At 44.1% G+C, this 18,271-nt stretch overlaps 1 protein-coding gene across 1 annotated transcript in view; it reads left to right on the forward strand.

The window, feature by feature from the left end:
• The window catches only part of TEX14 (testis expressed 14, intercellular bridge forming factor), a 54,224-nt gene extending 40,097 nt beyond the window's left edge, over window positions 1–14,127 (forward strand). The window contains exons 22-29 of the mRNA XM_042442607.1: window positions 155–233; window positions 2,679–2,741; window positions 3,927–4,048; window positions 4,407–4,582; window positions 11,394–11,493; window positions 12,025–12,142; window positions 13,242–13,337; window positions 13,668–14,127. Of these exons, the coding sequence (XP_042298541.1) occupies window positions 155–233; window positions 2,679–2,741; window positions 3,927–4,048; window positions 4,407–4,582; window positions 11,394–11,493; window positions 12,025–12,142; window positions 13,242–13,337; window positions 13,668–13,773 (860 nt within the window). The 3' untranslated portion in view covers window positions 13,774–14,127. The remainder of the gene's footprint in view (window positions 1–154; window positions 234–2,678; window positions 2,742–3,926; window positions 4,049–4,406; window positions 4,583–11,393; window positions 11,494–12,024; window positions 12,143–13,241; window positions 13,338–13,667) is intronic.
• The last annotated feature ends 4,144 nt before the right edge of the window (window positions 14,128–18,271 follow it).

Here is an 18,271-nt window from a genome sequence, read left to right on the forward strand (position 1 = left end):
CCATCCTCTCTGATCATTGGCCGTGCTCATTCTGTAACACCTCAGGTCACCCAACTGTGGCAGATTAAGTTGTGCCAATCTCTCCCCTCTTTCCTTTTTAAATTTTATTTACACAAAATCCCAAAATAAACTTTCCCCCCTTCTTTGAATTCAGGAGGAAAATGGTCTCCCTGCAGTGCGGAGCCAGAACATCTCCACAAAGAAGCTCCAGGAGGGGACCTTTTTACAGCCAGGTAGAAAACATCTTTCTGTTGGGTTGCCCTTTCAAACTGTAGCGTAGTCTGTGCACCCTTTTCATTATCACTTCTGGCAAATCACTTAATGCCCAGACAAGCTGACGAGAGGTGTGCGTTTTATGTATAGGAAGATGCCGGCGCTTGAAAGGAAACTGGAAGCATTGCGGCCTTCTAAACAAGCCCAACCAAGTTTAGCTTGAGGCAGTGCTCGCCACTTCTCAGTTTTGTATTTTAAGAAAAGAGTGGCAGTTACATTGGGATAGGAGAGGAGAGTGAGTGGCAAAAGTTACATCTTACTGAAACAGTGCAAGGTTAGAGAGTCTGAAGAGTGGTTTCTGTACCAATGTTCCCCTTCTTCTGGTCATGTCACCCTAGATGTCTTACACATCTGTACTGCACACCAACCCAGAACCCTCACACTATCCCCAAATAGCTCCATTTTCTGCTGCAGTCCCTCTCCAAACAGCGACAGGAAAGCAACACAATGTTTTCCATTTTGTGACGGACCGCAAAGGACAATCTTAAATATTTCAGCTCTGTGGTGAATGTGGCTTGTGGGCTGGGCTGGGCAAGTAGCCCCTGACCCTCATGCAGTGCCCAGTCTTGTTCTAGAGGGAAGACTGAGGAGTGAGGTCTAAGGCCAGGGTTTTATAGGACATAGTGTGCTGAGACTGGCCTTTGTGGGTGTCAGGTGACAGAATATTCAAGCTTGCTGGTACAGCAGCCTAGATGATGCCAAATGAGTCAGAGACCAGTGGATGTGGCACAAAAGGAAGATGCCAAACTCAGATGGTCCTCCACTTCCATATTAGTCTCTGGCCACTCATTCACAGTGGTCAAGACAGTGAAACCTGTGCTGCCAGGAGCCAAGGAGAAGAGCATGTTGGTCTTGTGTGTCTTCTGTAACACCACTGTTTTGAAACTACCATCCTTCTGTAGCCTTAAGTGATGCTGAGCCCAGTGGAGCATCGCTCTGACTCAGCACAGTGCAACTCCCTTAGCTCCTGGACAAGGAGCCTTATCACATGGAGGGTTTTGCAGCTCTGATCCGACGCGACTGCAGGTCCAACCATGTGAATTCACGTTAAAATGTGATGTATTATCTCATTTGATTGCTTTCTATGGGGGGGTTGTTCCGAGGCGCTTCCGCAGTCAATCCAAAGTGACTCCTCATTTTGGTGGATTCGGTAACAAGCGAATTCACAAAAATAGCTTCTAAGCTCACTTCAATTTCACTCCGAATTGGTCTGGTGTGGAATGCAGCTTTGCTTCCGTCCTGGTATTACCCCCCTCCCCCAAACCTCCAAAGTCCCACATTTCTCATGATGCTGCACTGCAATTTTGCCTCATTTGCTTCCGGTGCTCAGAAGGGTAGATTTAGATGTAGATGACAGGGATGGAGGGAATGAAATAGGAGGCTGGGGGGGGGGAGAGATGGGAGCAATGGAGGGGGCCATCGGAAGCTGGGGGAGCAACAAACTCCAACTCCCAGAATTCCATAGCACGGAGCCAGGACAGTGAAAGTGGAGTCAAACCGGATTATTTCCCCAGTGCGGATGCAACCTAAGAGAAGGCAACTGTTACAAAGGGAAGGAGAGTAGTTTGGATTCAGGGAGGTGGTACTTTAGGGAGCATGGAGAATAATTATAATTATAATAAAAAAACCATTGTTTTTAAAATAATAATAATAATAATAATAATAGTAATAATAGGAGGAGGAGGAGGATAGATGTAGGTGTAGCTGAAACAGATGAGGAGAATGACAGGAGGATAGATGTAGATGTGGCTGAAATGGATGAGGAGAATGACAGGAGGATAGATGTAGATGTGGTTGAAATGAATGGGGGCTCTGACACGGAGGACCCATTTGAATTTGGCTGCCAGGGATGGGAAAACAGAAGGGAGGAAGAAACATGAAGCCATCGTTCACGTGAGGCTAGCATTCACATGAAACTGGAACTAGGAAGTGGCCCCCTTCTTCACCCCGGAAGTGCAAAGGTTCACCATGCGTTCAGAGACCCACTGAGCATGCGCAACGTCCCAATTTGAATAGTTGAATCTGCATGTTATGTACCGGTGTTATAATTTAATGTGCACTTGCTCCGCTTTGACTCAGGAATCACCACAATTTCATTCTTCACGTGTGATAATTAATCACGTGGATTGCCTTTGATTCAAATTAGCTCCGCTTCCCCTTCAGTTCGGATTGGCTCTGGATTTGAGTTCCAGTCTCATGTGTGATAAGGGCCAAAGAAACATGGCGAACAGAGCAAGCTGGGGCTTCTGTTTTTTGTTCTTTTAAATGGGCTCCGTTTACTCCGGAGATCCACTTTGGGGTTCCTGTTGCTTCTTTCACAGTGTACTACTGAAAGCTTGTTTGATAGCTTTCAAAGAGAATCACTTATACACCAGCTATTCTTATTTGATTCTTTTTTCTTCCAGCACTGGAACGACACAAGGTGCGAGACCTGGAGAGGCTCCGGGAGAGTTCAAAGAGAAAGATGTGTAAGGGGATGCCTTTGCCGCTGCTTCTGAGAGAGGGACGGCGTAGTGAGCAAGCCGGTTTCTTACTGTTTGGCAGGAGGAGGGATTTTTTGTGGTGGGGCTTCATCTGTAGAGACATAAGGAAGAATGGGGAGAGATACCATTTCAGCATAATAAGCACAGCATGAGAAAGTAAAACCACCCCAAGGTTCAGGCTGCAGCTGACTTCAGTGCTTCAGTTGTGAAACTCCTCGTACTTTATTTAATGAGCTTCATGGAGGATACGTGTGTAGAGCATTTGAGTGATGTCCTTGTGTTAGTCTTGAGCACCAGAGGATTACTAATCTTTTAGAAGTGGGTGAGCAAGTGACAACAACGAAATCAAGTACAGTTTTTGGCTGGAGGGCTTTCTATTTACAGCCACCTCTATGTACTCCAGCCTGGAGGAAAATTGCCGTTCAACCCATGGGAGAGCAGTTGGGGAATGGGAGTTACTGGGAAGCATGGCATGCCACTTCCCTGACTTACCATGGGCTCCATCCTGATCAGCTCCCTTGCCGCCTGACCTTTTCACACAACACAAATAGAGCACTTTGGCTGTGTTTGTACTGCCGTGGCTGCCTCCTTTGCAATCTTGGAATTTGTAGTTTGGGGAGCCCCTAGATCTCTTTGCCTGAGAATTCCAAAAACCCATCTATCCCAAGAATCCATAGGCAGTTAAGTGGTATCAAAGGATATGATTGTGTACAGTCAGCCCTCCTTATCCACGGATTTTTTTTAATCCATGGATTCAAGCATCCACAGCTTGAAAATACTTTAAACAATATACAAATCCCCATAGGTAAACCTTGATTTTGCCCTTGTATGTAAGGGACACCATTTTACTATGCCATTATATTTAATGAGACTTGAGCATCCACAGATTTTGGTATCCATGGGGGATCCTGGTACCAAACACCAGCGGATACCAAGGGCCCACTGTAGTGTGAAAGAGCTATCTCTCTTGTTTCTTCTCCCTTTTCTCATAGCCTGCAAAATGTCAAAAAAGGTGATTCTAGTGGAGAGGGGGGCGGGAATGATGATACTTGGACAGGACAGGCAGTATCCCTTGTGGGACTATATACTTACTCTGGTATTTCTGCCGTAATAAGTTGAGCTAGGCAAATTGTAGGCATTCATTCTACAGTTTTCCTTTGTTTCCTTTAGATTGGTTACAGACATTCAGGACTTGTCCAGCATCCCTTATGAGGACACATGCAAACCAGCAGGTTGTAAAACTCCCGGGAACACTCATTCACCAACATGCGCCAGCACCCCCCTCCATCCAGGTAATAAGCAAAGAAGGAAAAGAGGTGAAGTTTAGCCTTTTACCTCAAGCAATAGTCCCTAGCCTGTATACTAAGAGAGAGATAATGGGCCACAAGGAACAGGATCACTCCCATAATTAAAGGCTTCTGGGAACCCAAAGTATCTTCCCATGCAGAGGGCTCTCAAATATATCGCTTAGTTAGCTGTAAAGGCTGTATATGTAATAGTGTTGCTTCTTGGCATTGGGACAACTGGTCAGTCCAGTCATATCTGACACTGGCATGCAGTAAAATGAACTCAAAGGGGTTCTAATTTGGGATTCTTAGGCCATAGCATGATTCCCGCCAATCACCTCACTTTACCATTGCGACTTTTCAGCTCCTGCCACATCAAGAGTTTCCTCGCCTGTCACGGAATGCAAGGATCACTGCGTGATGACCATCGACTTGACTTGGGCTAGCCAGGAAGGGTCCTTGTCCGGACTTGGCACCTTCACCGCATCCTACGAGAAAGGGAAGACTGTGGAACTGACCTCTGCTGGATTCCCTGAACCTGTAAGTTACATTACAGCTGGGCTTGGGAACAGGCCATGAAAGACTTTTGATGACATTGAAGCTAGGTATGGATCGAGTATCCCTTATCCAAAATGCTTGGGAGCAGAAGTCTTCTATATTTTGGAATTGGGGATACCTGTACTTGCATACACATAATGAAACGTAATGAGGCTGGAGAGAAACTGAGGATCTGTGAAGTGGTGGAAAACCAAGAGTAGTGCTTGGCGTGAATCCACGCCTCCCGCCATTTCACAGAGTCTTGCGTCTCTCTCCACCCATGTCTCCCTCCAGCCTCACAAATACAGTACAGGTATGTAGCTCCAAAGGTTTTGGATTTTAAAGTTATTTCAGATTTCAGAATTCCAGATAAGGGATACTCACTATGTATAAGAGAAAACGTCACAGGTAAATCCCAAGGGAGAGCTGTACTAGGTCCTTGCGCTTCTTGTTTTTAGTGAGAGATGATAAAACGAATAATGATGGATGAAGCAGGCATGATCATTTATTACACATTTCCCTTTCCTCCTTTATGGCAGCTCTCCTAATCTCCCCCAGCAACCTACATTATTTTCACAACAACCTTTTGGTTCAAGGAAGGCGAGTGCGAAAACATACTGTTTTGGAAATAACCTGCCTCTATTCCCCTTTGAATGTGCTTTTCCCTTTGATTATTTTGTGCTAAATTGCCTTACTGGAACTTCCACCTGATGAATTTCTTCCTATTCCATGCTTTTCAAAGCAATGAACACTCCATTAGAAAAATGTCAGCCACGTTACCTTTCACAATAGAGCCTGTTTTGTTCATTTTTACAAAACGTTTCTGAAAAATTGCTCCAAGTGCCGAGGGAGCATTTTGTGGGACTCTTTGTTTATTGGGTTTGAAAAATAGGGTGGGTATTCTTTTCTCTTTCGACGGTTCTTCGAAACGGGGTTTCAAAATCTTTCCAGCCAATCCTCTGGAAACAAATGGAAGAAATGAATCAATATCTTTGTCAGTTAGACCAGGACCTAGGTGATTCTGACCCTTCAGATGTTACTGGATTGCAGTTTCCATCAGCTTGGATCAACATTGCCACTGATAAGGGATTGTGGGAATTGCAGTCCAGAGGTACCAGAAGGGCCACAGATGGATACTGTGGGTAAAGAATGTGTTAACTCTTATACAGTCATCTGCTTTGCAAACTGGACGGGGAAACCAACCAAAAAACAAACCAGGATTCTGGACTGTTTTGGTTCCTTTAACAGCACCTTGATGACAGAAGTCATAGGGGAATATTTTGAACTTCATGGGCTCAAGGCTGCAGACTGAAGAACAGGAGCAGCAGACTGTGTGTTTGTAACTAGTTTTATCCGTACTTTCTTGATGCTACACAACACTGTCTCTCACCTTCCAGGATTTGGGGGCAGGTATTCTGGAAGAGACAAGAGTGTTCAAGAAATCTCATGCATCTTCCTACCTTTGCATGCATTTTCGGGCCATTAGAAGAGCAAGAATGGGATGCATAAGATAAGGGGTGGTTAGGAAAAGCTTCACCCTGCAGTTCCTCCCTGCGTTCTGACTCTCCAAAATTACCTAATATCTGTTTTTTTCACACCACACAACTATAGCACCATTGATTCTACTTCAGCTGCCTAAGGAATCCTGGTATTTACAGTTTAGTTTACAGTCCTCAGCCAAGGAACTCTAATGGCTCACCGAACTATGGACCCCAGCATTCCATAGGATGCAGCCATGGCAGTTAAAGTGGATTCGTAGTGCTATAACAGTGGAGTGTGAAAGGGCCCCTTCTTGTTTCCAGACTAACACTAAAGTGTTTCCTTTTATTATTTTTTATTTCCAGTTTTTGTTTCAGACCACTGCACTTGCACATGGCTTTGCCCCCACTGGCACTCAGCCCCTTCATTTGAATCACGAGGCCACTCTAAGAGTCTGCTTGCACCCATTTAAATCCGCCCACGGACGTGTGTGTATATGCCGATTACATCCGAGCGCGGAAAAGAATGGCACGGGGATGGAGGCATTGATTTAAAAAACCCTTTTGCTTTGCTGCTTCATTAAGGTGCATATGCTCCGATGTGCACTGACAAGGAAACAAAGGACACGGGCAGACTGAAAATTAGCAAGCTGCACACAAAGTCATTCCAAAATTCACTTTAAAAGTTCTTCAAGCTAAATCGAAAGGCAGATGGTGTGAAATGAGGGACAGAGTAAACACAAGATGTTGCTTTAGATGCAGCCAGGCCCTCGGTCCATCTACCCTCGTATTGCTGACATCAGCTCTTTGGGGGTTTCTGGGAGGGGTCTTTCCTTGCTCTACCTAGAATCAAGAGGCCTCCAAGGACCATCCAGTCCAGCCCCTGCCATGCAGGAACTCACAAACAAAGCATCCTCGACAGATGGCCATCCAGACCTCCAAAGAAAGAGACTCCAACACTTTCTGAGGAAGTGTCTTCCACTGTTGAACAGCTCTTACTGCCAAGAAGTTCCTCCTAATGTTGATCTGGAATCTCTTTTCCTGTAGCTTGCATCTAGGGCTCTGGATCCTATTCTCTGGAGCAGCAGAAAACAAGCTTGCTCCATCCTCAATGTGACACCCCTTCAAATACTTAAACAGGGCTATCATCTCACCCCTTAAACGTCTCTTCTCCAGAGATGCCAAGGAGAGAATTTGGGATGTTTCATATGCAAAGTAGGTGCTCGGCTATGGAGCTATAGCAAAGTAAGTTCTAGTCCTCATTTTGTTGTTGTTGTGCGCCTTCAAGGTGTTTCTGACTCATGACAGCCCTGTCACCAGGTTTTCTTCAGGCAAGATTTGTTCAGAGGGGGTTTGCCATTCCCTTTCTCTGAGGCTAAGAGAGTGTGACATGTCCAAGATCATGCAGTGAGTTTTCTTAGCCAAGTGGGGTGCCACCAGACCTTGGTCTAGCACTCAAACCCCTATACCTGATGTCTCTCCCTAGTCCTTATGGTCTTGAATAAACTTTTGGTTTCAATAAGAACACTGAAAGCTGCCTAACACTGTGAAGTCAAAGGCTTTCATGGCCGGCATCCATCGTTTTTTTGTGAGTTTTTCAGGCTATGTGGCCATGTTCTAGAAGAGTTTATTCCTGACGGTTTGCCAGCATCTGTGGCCGGCATCTTCAGAGATTCTCTGAAGATGCCAGCCACAGATGGTGGCGAAACGTCAAGAATAAAACTATGTGGCCATGTTCTAGAAGAGTTTATTCCTGACGTTTCTCTGAAGACGCTAGCCACAAGTGCTGACAAAACATTGGGAATAAACTCTTCTAGAACATGGCCACATAACCCGAAAAACCCACCAAAAACTGCCTAATACTGTCAGTCCATTAGTGTTTGTCTATCTTAATGTTGTCTGCCCTGTCTGGCAGTGTCTCTCCGGATGTTTGGTGGAGGTCTTTCTCAAACCTATCTGGAGATGGTGAGGACTGGACTTGGGAACGTCTGCATGCAAAGCGGGGCTTTATCACTGGCTTAAAATCCCCATTGGTGGCACATTCATCCTTGGAAGTGGACGCTCAAACTTGTTAAGAGCTTGAGCACAGCCCTCTGTGATCGGAAAGCATCCTTGGTTTGTCAGGGCAGGTCTTCCAGTGCTGAGAAAGCCAGCAGAACAACAACAACAGCAACAACAAGGTTTAATTTGCCCATTTTGTCCCCAGCAGTCGGCTGGAGGCGACATTATCAATTTTCCGCGGTGTCAAACAGACCTCGCTCTGTTTGCTTGCTCCATTTCCAAGGCAACCTCAGCCGGTCCCCTTGATCTTCCTCCTGTCGCTGTCGTTCCTCCTCGGCGTTATCTCTCCTGCCATTCAGGAGGATTCTAAGGAATTGCCGCTGCCTTTGTACCCCGGCTGTTGGCATTCATTGGCAGGGCTGCTGCCGCTTCTTTGGGACAAAATTAGAGGTCATTGAACCAGGACAGCAGCAAGCACCTTGCCAGGCTGCGCAGGTCATGGCTTCTTCTTCATCCTGGGATTGGCAAGCCAGCTACTCGGTGCTTATTAGGCTCATTAGTGGCCACAAATTCATCTTGGCTCCATTTGCTCTGCAGCACTCCAGCCGAAGGAGATGGGGCTGTTCAACAGGACTGAAAAATTACCGAAGGGAATTGTCTCTGAACCACCTCGATCCTCCCTGTGCTTGGAAGTAAAGTGTGGCAACAAGTGATGACTTGTAATGAGCCACTTTCCCCCCTTCAAACAAGGGTAGAGAGAAGTTACCTTTCACAAGTATCATAAAATGAGGGAGTGAAGCCATTTGGTTGGTGCAACAAAGAACGCATGTCGAGAACTTCTGAGGCTTTAGTTGAAAACAGAATTTCATTTTAGTTCATAGCGAGCCGCCTTGGGTCCCGCGTTGGGAGAAAGGCAAGATGTAGATGTAAATAAAATTAATAAATGTATGTCGACAGGAATTGCCCCAGTTTCGTGCCATTTTCGTCTCAATCGTAAGTTTTATTATTATCAAAAGAAGTAACAAAAAATATAATAAGCAATGTTATTTTAAAGCCCTGGAATGCACAACTCAGTTCCCTCATAATGAGTAAGAGGAGTGAATTCCCTTGAAAAAGCAACATTTCAAATCTGAAGTCGAAAGCTTTCATGGCTGGCATCCATACTTTTTTGTGGGGTTTTCGGGCTCTGTGGCCATGTTCTAGAAGAGTTTATTCCTGATGTTTCGCTGCCATCTATGGCTGTCATCTTCAGTGAATGCATTCGATGGTGGCGAAACGTCAGGAATAAACTCTTCTAGAACATGGCTACGTAGCCCGAAAAACCCACAAAAACACCTTTTCAAATTCTGTTCCTTCCCTTGGCAGGACTGGGAACATTTTAAGCCAGGAGCAGACATGTTCTCTGGCTGAAATGCCATCAGCTTGCCTGAAGCCAGAATTGCAGTATCAAGATGGTATGTTGTGAGACTCACCTGCTCCTCCAGTAAGCATATATATGCAGGGGTAGCCATGCAACAAAATGCAAGTTCCAAAACCTATGAAACAGTGTTACCTTTGTTGGATCAAGTAAAATGCTCAAAAAATATCATACAAGAGCGTCAAAAATCACTCAGGAGGAAGAAAGTGATGACGGTGGACATGGGCATTTGGAGAGTGTTGCGGACTCTTTTCTTCTTTTTCAAGCTTAACCTCTGTTGTTGTGTGCCATCTTGTTGTTTGTGACTTGCGGCAATACTAAGGTTACTTACTGTAGGGCTAAGTGGGGAATAGAACCCTGATCTCCAGATGCTTACTATAGCGCTCAAACCACTAGACCACACTGACTCTCTTACCCTCTTTATACTGTTTTTTGGGGAAATGGTTTTAACATTCAAGGTGGTGTCTTTTCTCCTTTTCTGTAGCTTTGCACTGGCAGCCTCAAAGGCTTTCTTCGAGAAGCATCTCGGGTGCAGCAGTAAATTGTCCCCTTCCAGGAAGGACTAGCTCAGAGGCAGAGCATGTGCTTTGCATACAGATGGCTCCCGGTTTCTCCAGGCAGAGCTGGGAGAGAAGGATTCCTGCTTGAAAACTAGTCAGTACCTGGATAGATACAGATGATGAATCAGTGATCTGTCTGACTCAGTGTACTGAGCTTCTTGAGTTCCTATCCAGACGAAAAGAGCAGAAGTGTAGGTGTAATGAATCCAGGGCTCTGATCCTAGATCCGTATCCCACGTCAAATCAAAGTCAAGGTTCTGTCAAAATGAAATCGAGTCAGAGGTGCAACAAAACAGTGCTTTATTGACTACTTGAGTCATTAAGCAGGGTGCGGCAATAAAACCACCAGCAACCCCAGGATGCATGAGATGTTGCCTCATTGAACCTGAACTGATCTAATGTCCAGTTTCCCCCTCCACCCCACTGCCCCGGATCAGATTGATTATCTGATCTTTCCTGATCTCCCTTGCTCTAGAACAGAAGTTCTCAACCTTTGATCCTCCAGCTGTTTTGGACTTCAGCGCCCAGAAGCCTTTGCTGAGGGAAGCTGGGAGATGAAGTCAAAAACACCTGGAGGACCAGAGGTTGAGAACCACTGCTCTTGAAGGCGAAGAGAAAAGAACATTCCATCCTAACTAAGTTTTCCTGCATCATGAGATGGAAGTATTAGTGGGCACCACAGGATGTTGAGAAGCTGGAGCATGTCCAGAGAAGACCGGCCAAAATGGTGAAGGGTTTGGAAACCACGCCTTATGAGAGAAGACTTAGGGAGCTGGGTATGTTCAGCCTGGAGAAGAGAAGGTTAAGAGATGATATGATAGCCCTGTTTAAATATATGAAGAGGTGTCATACTGAGGATGAAACTAACGTGTTTTCTGCTGCTCCAGAGAATAAGACATGGAGCAATGGATGCAAGCTACAGGGAAAGAGATTCCATCGCAACATTAGGAGAAACTTCAAACACACTCCCTCAAAAAGTTGTGGAGTCTCCTTCTTTGGAGGTCTTTAAACAGAGGCTGGATAGCCATCTGTTGGAAGTGCTTTGATTGTGAGTTCTTACATGGCAGGGGCTTGGACGGGATGGTTCTTGTGGTCAATTCCAACTCTATAATTCTATCATGTCTCTGTGTGCTTGGATCTTTTCCCACCAACACTCTTCAGATCTGCCACATTCATGACTCTCCACATAGTCACAGAGAAGTGATTGTGCCCAAAATGTCTGGTGCTGAATGGTGACGGGAATTATCAGGATCTAGAGAATCCAAAGAACACCACACAAGGTGGCAAAAAGCCTATGCCTCCAGCCACTGTTAAATTCCCTTCTATCAATTTAATTATGAGCATTTTCTCTTTCTTAGGGTGTCTCCTCGGAGTCCAGCTGTCCATCACTGGTTCGGACGGGTACGAAAGAGTCTGAGAAAAAGCGTCTTTCTACTCTGCAGAGCCACTGCCAAAAAGGTATAAATAGGTGTTGTGCACTATGAATGTATTTCTATGCCTGTGGTTAAATAATTCAACCATTCCCAACTTTAGGTCCCCAGTCCAAAACTGGACTGTGACTCCTATCATCCTCAGTCATTGGTCATGCTGGCTACAGATGGAAATCATAGTCCAACAACATCTATAGTCTTAGGACGGGAAGGGCTAACCTTCCTTCTGAAGTAGACTTGATATTCTCAGGGTTGCTGATGTTATCTTTTTCCTACTAAATCATTGACCGCTTTAAATAAGAATTCTGTCCCCTTTCATGAAGTTTTCTTTCAGTCCCCAAATTTTTAGCAGGCACCGAAAACCATTCACAAGCAAAAATTATGCAGTAAAAGTAGAATTTCCACTTTGATGGAAGATGGCAGGGTTGAAATACAATGGCAGGGTATCACCGCCGAAAATCTGAAACCAGCTTAAGGAACTGTTGACAAGAATGCTCAGGAATATCTTTAGCGGCTTCCATTCTCTCCTTGACATTTGCAATTGCTCTGTTTATGCCAGGAGTTCCTGAGCAAGCGGATTCGAAAGAACAAGAGCTGGAAGAAATAACGCTGAACAAGTGGCAAGCTGATTGCAGCCCCTGGATCAACGAGACTTCATGTCTAGAAGAAACAGAAAGGTAGAAAACAAGCTGCTGAAATGGAAAAAGAAGGGGAGAGGAATAAGAATTTGACTTAAATTGAGCCAGACAGACCTTTCCTTGCTCTCCCCTCCCAAATTCGCTGGTTGTTTTCAGAGCTGAAATACTCTATTGCTAAGCAGTAGCACTAAGTAACACTTTCGAGAAACATGATTGGCACCTATCTCCACTCCAGGGTTGTTGCATTAATTCTAGGGCAAACTTACCCCAACCTGGCAACCTCCAGATGTGATTGTCCAACATGGCTATCAGGGGATGATGGGAGATGTATGCCAACACATCTGAAGAAAGTCTGGTTGGGGGTGCAAAATCCATATTTTGAGTAGAATCACTAAAATGTGGCAATGGGACCAAGCTTTCAGGTTCTCCAGAACTTCGGGGGGATGGCACAAAGTTTAAGGGGCAGGAAAGTGAAGTAGTCAAAAAGTATGTCCAAGTGTTATGATCCCTGACTCTGCAAGCAGTAAGACTTCCAAGATGGAGACTGCAGAGATTCAGCTAAACCAAGACATGTGAAAATTACTTGTTTACATAGTGATACTCTGGAAGATAGGGTACAACCTGGTCAAGGCACACTGGCCCCTTCAGTTTACTTGGAATAGGAACTCGGAGAAACAGGTACTTATCCTATCAGCAATGTTTTGGTTTCATTGGTGGAGGTTGCTGTAGGGCCTTATGTTTTCAGAACCTGTTGCCTTCCTGTTTTAGGTATATCTTTAAAATGGACAGGGAGAGGGAATCCAAAGCATTTCTGCTGAATCAGTTGCTTATATAAGGCTTATATTAACTGCTGCTTGCGTGGTATAAGCCAAAGGGAGTCTGCATTACACTAAAGCACAACAGCAACATTGAAATTGCAACAATCAAGAATCCAATAAACCACACAATATATTAACCCAGCGTCAAGGAAGCAGAGCAAAGGACAAAGGAAAATAAATACATTTTGAAAACCCAAACTCTTTCAGGTATAATAAACTTGAGTGGCTAGGTAAAAGATATTGATACAGAAAACAATATGCTCCTCCTCTGCCATCATATGCTTTTGGCTTATTAGTGTCCTTTATTCTGTTCTTTGCAGGGCTCATTCAAGCCTTGACAATATTTTGAGTGCGCTCTACGAACCCACTGCCGACAGCCGCAGCCTTCGTGAAAAGCCTCTGGACCCTGCCAAGAGGTCAGTGGTGGATGGCTGGCATCCCATCCGTAACACTAAAAATGCTCTTGTTGATGTGAATAAATGGATTGTACAATAGCCAGTCATCAGGCTACTACTTTTAGGAACAGTAAAACTTTAGGAGGAATTAGTTGTAAGCACCACACCAGTGTCTAGTGGCATATGTAGGTAGAGGAGATCCTTTTTGTGAAGGGACAAATGGTGGATGGAGCCATTCAGAAATTCAGCTAAGATTCTTACATTTTAATAAATGGTGTCCACTGCTCCTCTTTTGTCTTGGTTTGGATCGTCTAAAAGCCGCCTTTGACGCAGACCTCTCTGTCTTTGAAGGAAACCAAGCCGTGCCAATCTCCGAAATATCGAGATGAAGGGGAGCATGGAGGACAGCTTCAGTGAATCGGACGGTTCTACCGAGAATGCCGAAGGTCTTTTTTGATCAATAAAAAGAAATCCTGAACTCTGTTGGTTAATTATGTGTTGTATGTTCCTCAACTAGTTTGAAACGGGCAATTTCTAGTTTATTTTCAATTCACTAAACAATGCCAGGACGTACTGTTATTTGTGCAGTTATCCAATTTGCAGTTAAGTTTTTAAAAAACTATTTTTATTAATAAATAAAACAAAACACACATGGACACAGGCTTTTACATATGCGTATGTAAAAGGGAATGTCATTAGAATACATAAGTAGTCAACCACCAAAGCTGTTAATGCAACACTTGCATTGCATGTCTTTCAATCCCTTTGTTGTAAGTTCCTCAAATCATTAAATCACTTTGACTTGTTTCTATCTCGGTGTTGGTTATTTCTAAACACGTATATTCCTCCTTCCTATGTTCTGCTTCTTGTCAACTATTACCTTACACTTGTATTGTGACATTTTCTATATGCCTGAGAACCATTCAGTAAGTGAGTGACACTGCATTTACTTACTAGTCTTGCAAAAGATCCTGGTATAATTGATCACCTAGTAGGCAACAGTGTATAGATATAAAACATTTAAACCTATTTTATTAGCTTTGCACATAGAGTAATTGTCCTGGATTAAGACAGCATCCCTCGACAAGCGAAGGAGATAGCATATTAAAGTTTTGATACAGTGTCTTGTCTTTCTTTGCCTTCTTTGTTAGTCAGGATTTACAGCCCCCCTCCCCAGAAAAGATCGCCTTTTGGGGATTAGGCCAGCTTTCAAGCTGAAACAACAGCTATAAGGAGGCTATTTTTCACAACCGCTCAAACGCGTCTGGTACTGTTGCATCCATTTGATATAGTAGGTGCTTAGAAACGAGAGGCCGCCCGCCGAATTTGTTTTGCAAAATGGGATTGCTTTTCCAAATACCATCTTTCGGTTAAGCTTGTTCTCCACCCACAGTCTCTCCGGCTCAGTCTGTATCGAAACATTTGTAAAATAACAGATTTCTCTCCTCCCCCTCTGCTTTTTGCATAGCACAAATGTGGTGGTGCAAGAAAAGGGGAATGTTAAGGAAAAAATATACCCTGGAATTGCTTTTTAAAATATCCATGAGGATAGAGCTTAGGGGTGTATCTAGGCGTAGAGGCAAAATGAGAGTATTGCCCTCTGAAATTAGAATCCCCCCACCATGAGATTTTCCTTCAGCCATCAAGTTTCTAACATTGCAGAGAGCGAGGCGGTGAAAATGGTTCACTCCTAGAAGTCTGATATTTGCTGTGTTTGCATCCTCTTGGTGACTTTGCCTGTCCTATTCTTTCTGGATACCTGTAATGTTGGCACAGGTTGTACGCATGTATTTTGTATCAGGTTTTTGTGCAGGTAAGTGACTCGTTTTCCAGCGTGGAAGGCGTCCTTGGCTGCGTCAGAGAGACATTAGACAAACACTTTGGACATTTGAGTGGTCCCTAACTGGGGATGTTTCACATGGCACATCCCACCCCTTTCTCTTGGATACTGCAGATGGATGCCCTGTGCAAAGACGTTTCCTCCCCTGTGGCAAAAAAAGAGAACATTTGGTGCTTACTGTGATACCTGCAATGGATGAAGGATGTCTTAGTCTTACAACTTGCTGCTGATGGGTGAGTCTGAAGGGCTTGATCCCATTACTCTTTACCTTATTCAAAAACCTTTATGTGTTGCTATACCCTTTTCACTGGGTTGCCTACTGTTTCTCACAGCTCTTACAGTAGGAAGGCCAGCTCTGGGGCTAAAGAAGGGCAGAAAAGGAGGGCATCGACTTCCAAATAAGAATTCTGCCCCCCTGTGTGAAATTTTCCTTTGGTCCTGAAATCTCTAGGACTGCAGAATTCTGATACTTGCTTGGTTTGCATTCCTTTGGTCATTTCACTTGCCTTTTTTTCCTCTCGGAGGTTTAATCTGTACTTCTAAATAGTTTTTTGTGGTTTTTCCAGACTATGTGGCCCATGTTCTATAAGAATTTTCTTCCTGACATTTCGCCAGCATCTGTGGCTGACATCTTTGGAGAATGCTGGCATGGAAGTCACACACACACTATATATATACATACACACACCCCACTCACTTCCATGCCAGCATTCTCTGAAGATGCCAGCCACAGATTCTGGCGAAACGTCAGGAATAAAACTCTTCTAGAACATGGAACACATAGCCCAAAAAACCCACAAAAAACTATGGATGCCGGCAATGAAAGCCTTCGACTTCACATTGTACTACTAAATGTTCAGCGGACGTTTTAACTTAGTGCAATGCTAGACATTTTATTTTGCATTCCCCTTAGCTACAGTTTTTAAGTTGGATCTGAGTAGTCCAACATATTGGAGCAAGTGGCACTGTCCGCTACAGAAAAAACAACAGCAACATCATGGACCTTTTCGCAAATGTTTTAATATCCAAGGGAAAGATGGGATGGACAGTCATAACTGATTCCTCCTATGCACCTAGCATTGTGCGCCTGCAGACATTTGTCTGAATGAGGCTTGGTTCTTGCCGTCTGAGGTCTGTGGCGTATAACATTCTCCCATCTGTCTGTGCAGAACAGGCAAGTCCTCATTATTCCTGTTCTGACAAGGGAAAGGCATCTCATTTTTCTTTGTTCATAAGAGCCGAACCGTGCTCTCAGTCTAATGTTAAAACAGGGATTGATGTTTGTGAAAACCGAAGCTTTTATTAAAAAAACAAAACAAACCCCAAATCCATAAGAAAAACAGCCTGTAGGGTAAAAAGCATAAACCATATGCCAGCAAGACAACAATGAAATCAGTTTTATGCAACGATGTGTGGGGGGAATATGGTATGTTAACACCAGCTAGCGCTAAAAGCTGTTTGCAAAAACAAACAGTTGCTCTTTTTTTTATTTATGTATGTATTATTTGTATTTGTATCCTGCTCTTTTCCCAGAATTGGGACTCAGGGCGGCTTCACAACATTAAAAAAAAGTACAATTAAAAACATAGGAAAAGGTACATTAAAAAGGAATTAAATTATTACGATACAATCTTTTGCTCCTCAGCTGAAGTTTCCAAGTACCCCACTGGTCCGAGACCTTTCACTAAAAGTCAGAAGAAGAGACAGCAGATCGTCTGCAAATCTATTTGCCAAGGATATCAATGGCTTTGAACCGGACTGCTTTCCCAAGGCTGCCTGCTTAAAGGGATCATTTACGCATCTCCTGTATCTACAAGTTCCTTCCAAGAAATGGAGAAGACACAGGTTAGAATCATGCAAACATAACTGGCTAGTTTGTTTTTACAGTCTTTATTAGCTTATTTTAAAAACATAAAATACAACATACAGAGGGCCCTTGTTATCCGCTGGGGTTTGGTCCCTGGACAACACAATAATAAAATCCATGGATGCTGAAGTCCCATTAAATACAACGGCACAGTAAAATGGTGCCCATATATAAAATAGAAAATCAAGGCATATTTTTGGGAATATGTTCAAGCTGTGGATGCTTGAATCCGTGGATAAAAAAATCCGTGGATAAGGAGGGCCGACTGTACATATCTAGTATTCTCAATTGGCTAGTTTGCTATAGTGGTTTTAATGCATGGTTCTCCTTACTACGGAAACTTTTAGACTCATTTCCAAGGCAAAGCCAGCGAGGCCACATCCTCTCCCTCTGTCTGCGCAAAGACAGTCTGAGCATCAGACACTTCCACAGCAAAATCATGTACCCAGCGTGTGTCCGCGACTGGCAACATCCTCTTCTTCATCTGTGCACATCATTAACGACAAATTCTTCTTTTGTGGCTCTTTGCAAATTTAACTCCCCCCGCCCCATGCCTCCCGCTTTTTCTCGACTTGATAGTCAACGGAGCAACACTTAACATTTAATTAATTGGATTAAGTCTTGACGGTTGTAAACAAAAAAGCGGATGAATCGTATTAATTGGGAGACGATGGGGCGACCGGTGGCACGAGACGGGGGAGTGGGTGGGAGCGCACTGTGGCGTTAAAAGCAGAACTGTGCTCTTAATTAATTGATTTGCAACCAACGCCGCTTTGAATAATTATGCGCAGCAAGGCCCTGTCGGTGCAATTAGCTCCCACTTGTCACTTAATATCAAGCTGCTGGAGTTCAGGTGTTCACACAAACCAGGCTGAATAGGAAGCACTGGGGCGTCCTGTTCCAAACTGTACATGGAAAGCCAGGGGAAGATGTGTCAACGCATCCCAAGAAGGATGTGAGTAGACTTCATATCTGTGGTAGTTTGGAAGTACAGTCAGCCCTCCATAATCCACACATTTTTTTTTATCAAGCATCCACAGTTTGAAAATATTCCATAAAAATCTAAATTCCCAAAAGCAAACCTTGGGTTTTGCCATTTTATAGAAGGGGCACCATTGAACTGTGCCATTGTAGTTAAGGGGACTTGCGCATCCATGGGTTTTGGTATCTATGGGGGGGTCCTGGAACCAAACCCCAGCGGATCCCAAAGGCCCACTACCAGTTAAATAAATGACATAGTTTTTTGTG

The sequence above is a fragment of the Sceloporus undulatus genome, chromosome 11 (genome assembly GCF_019175285.1).
Source record: "Sceloporus undulatus isolate JIND9_A2432 ecotype Alabama chromosome 11, SceUnd_v1.1, whole genome shotgun sequence".
NCBI classification, from domain to species: Eukaryota; Metazoa; Chordata; class Lepidosauria; order Squamata; family Phrynosomatidae; genus Sceloporus; species Sceloporus undulatus.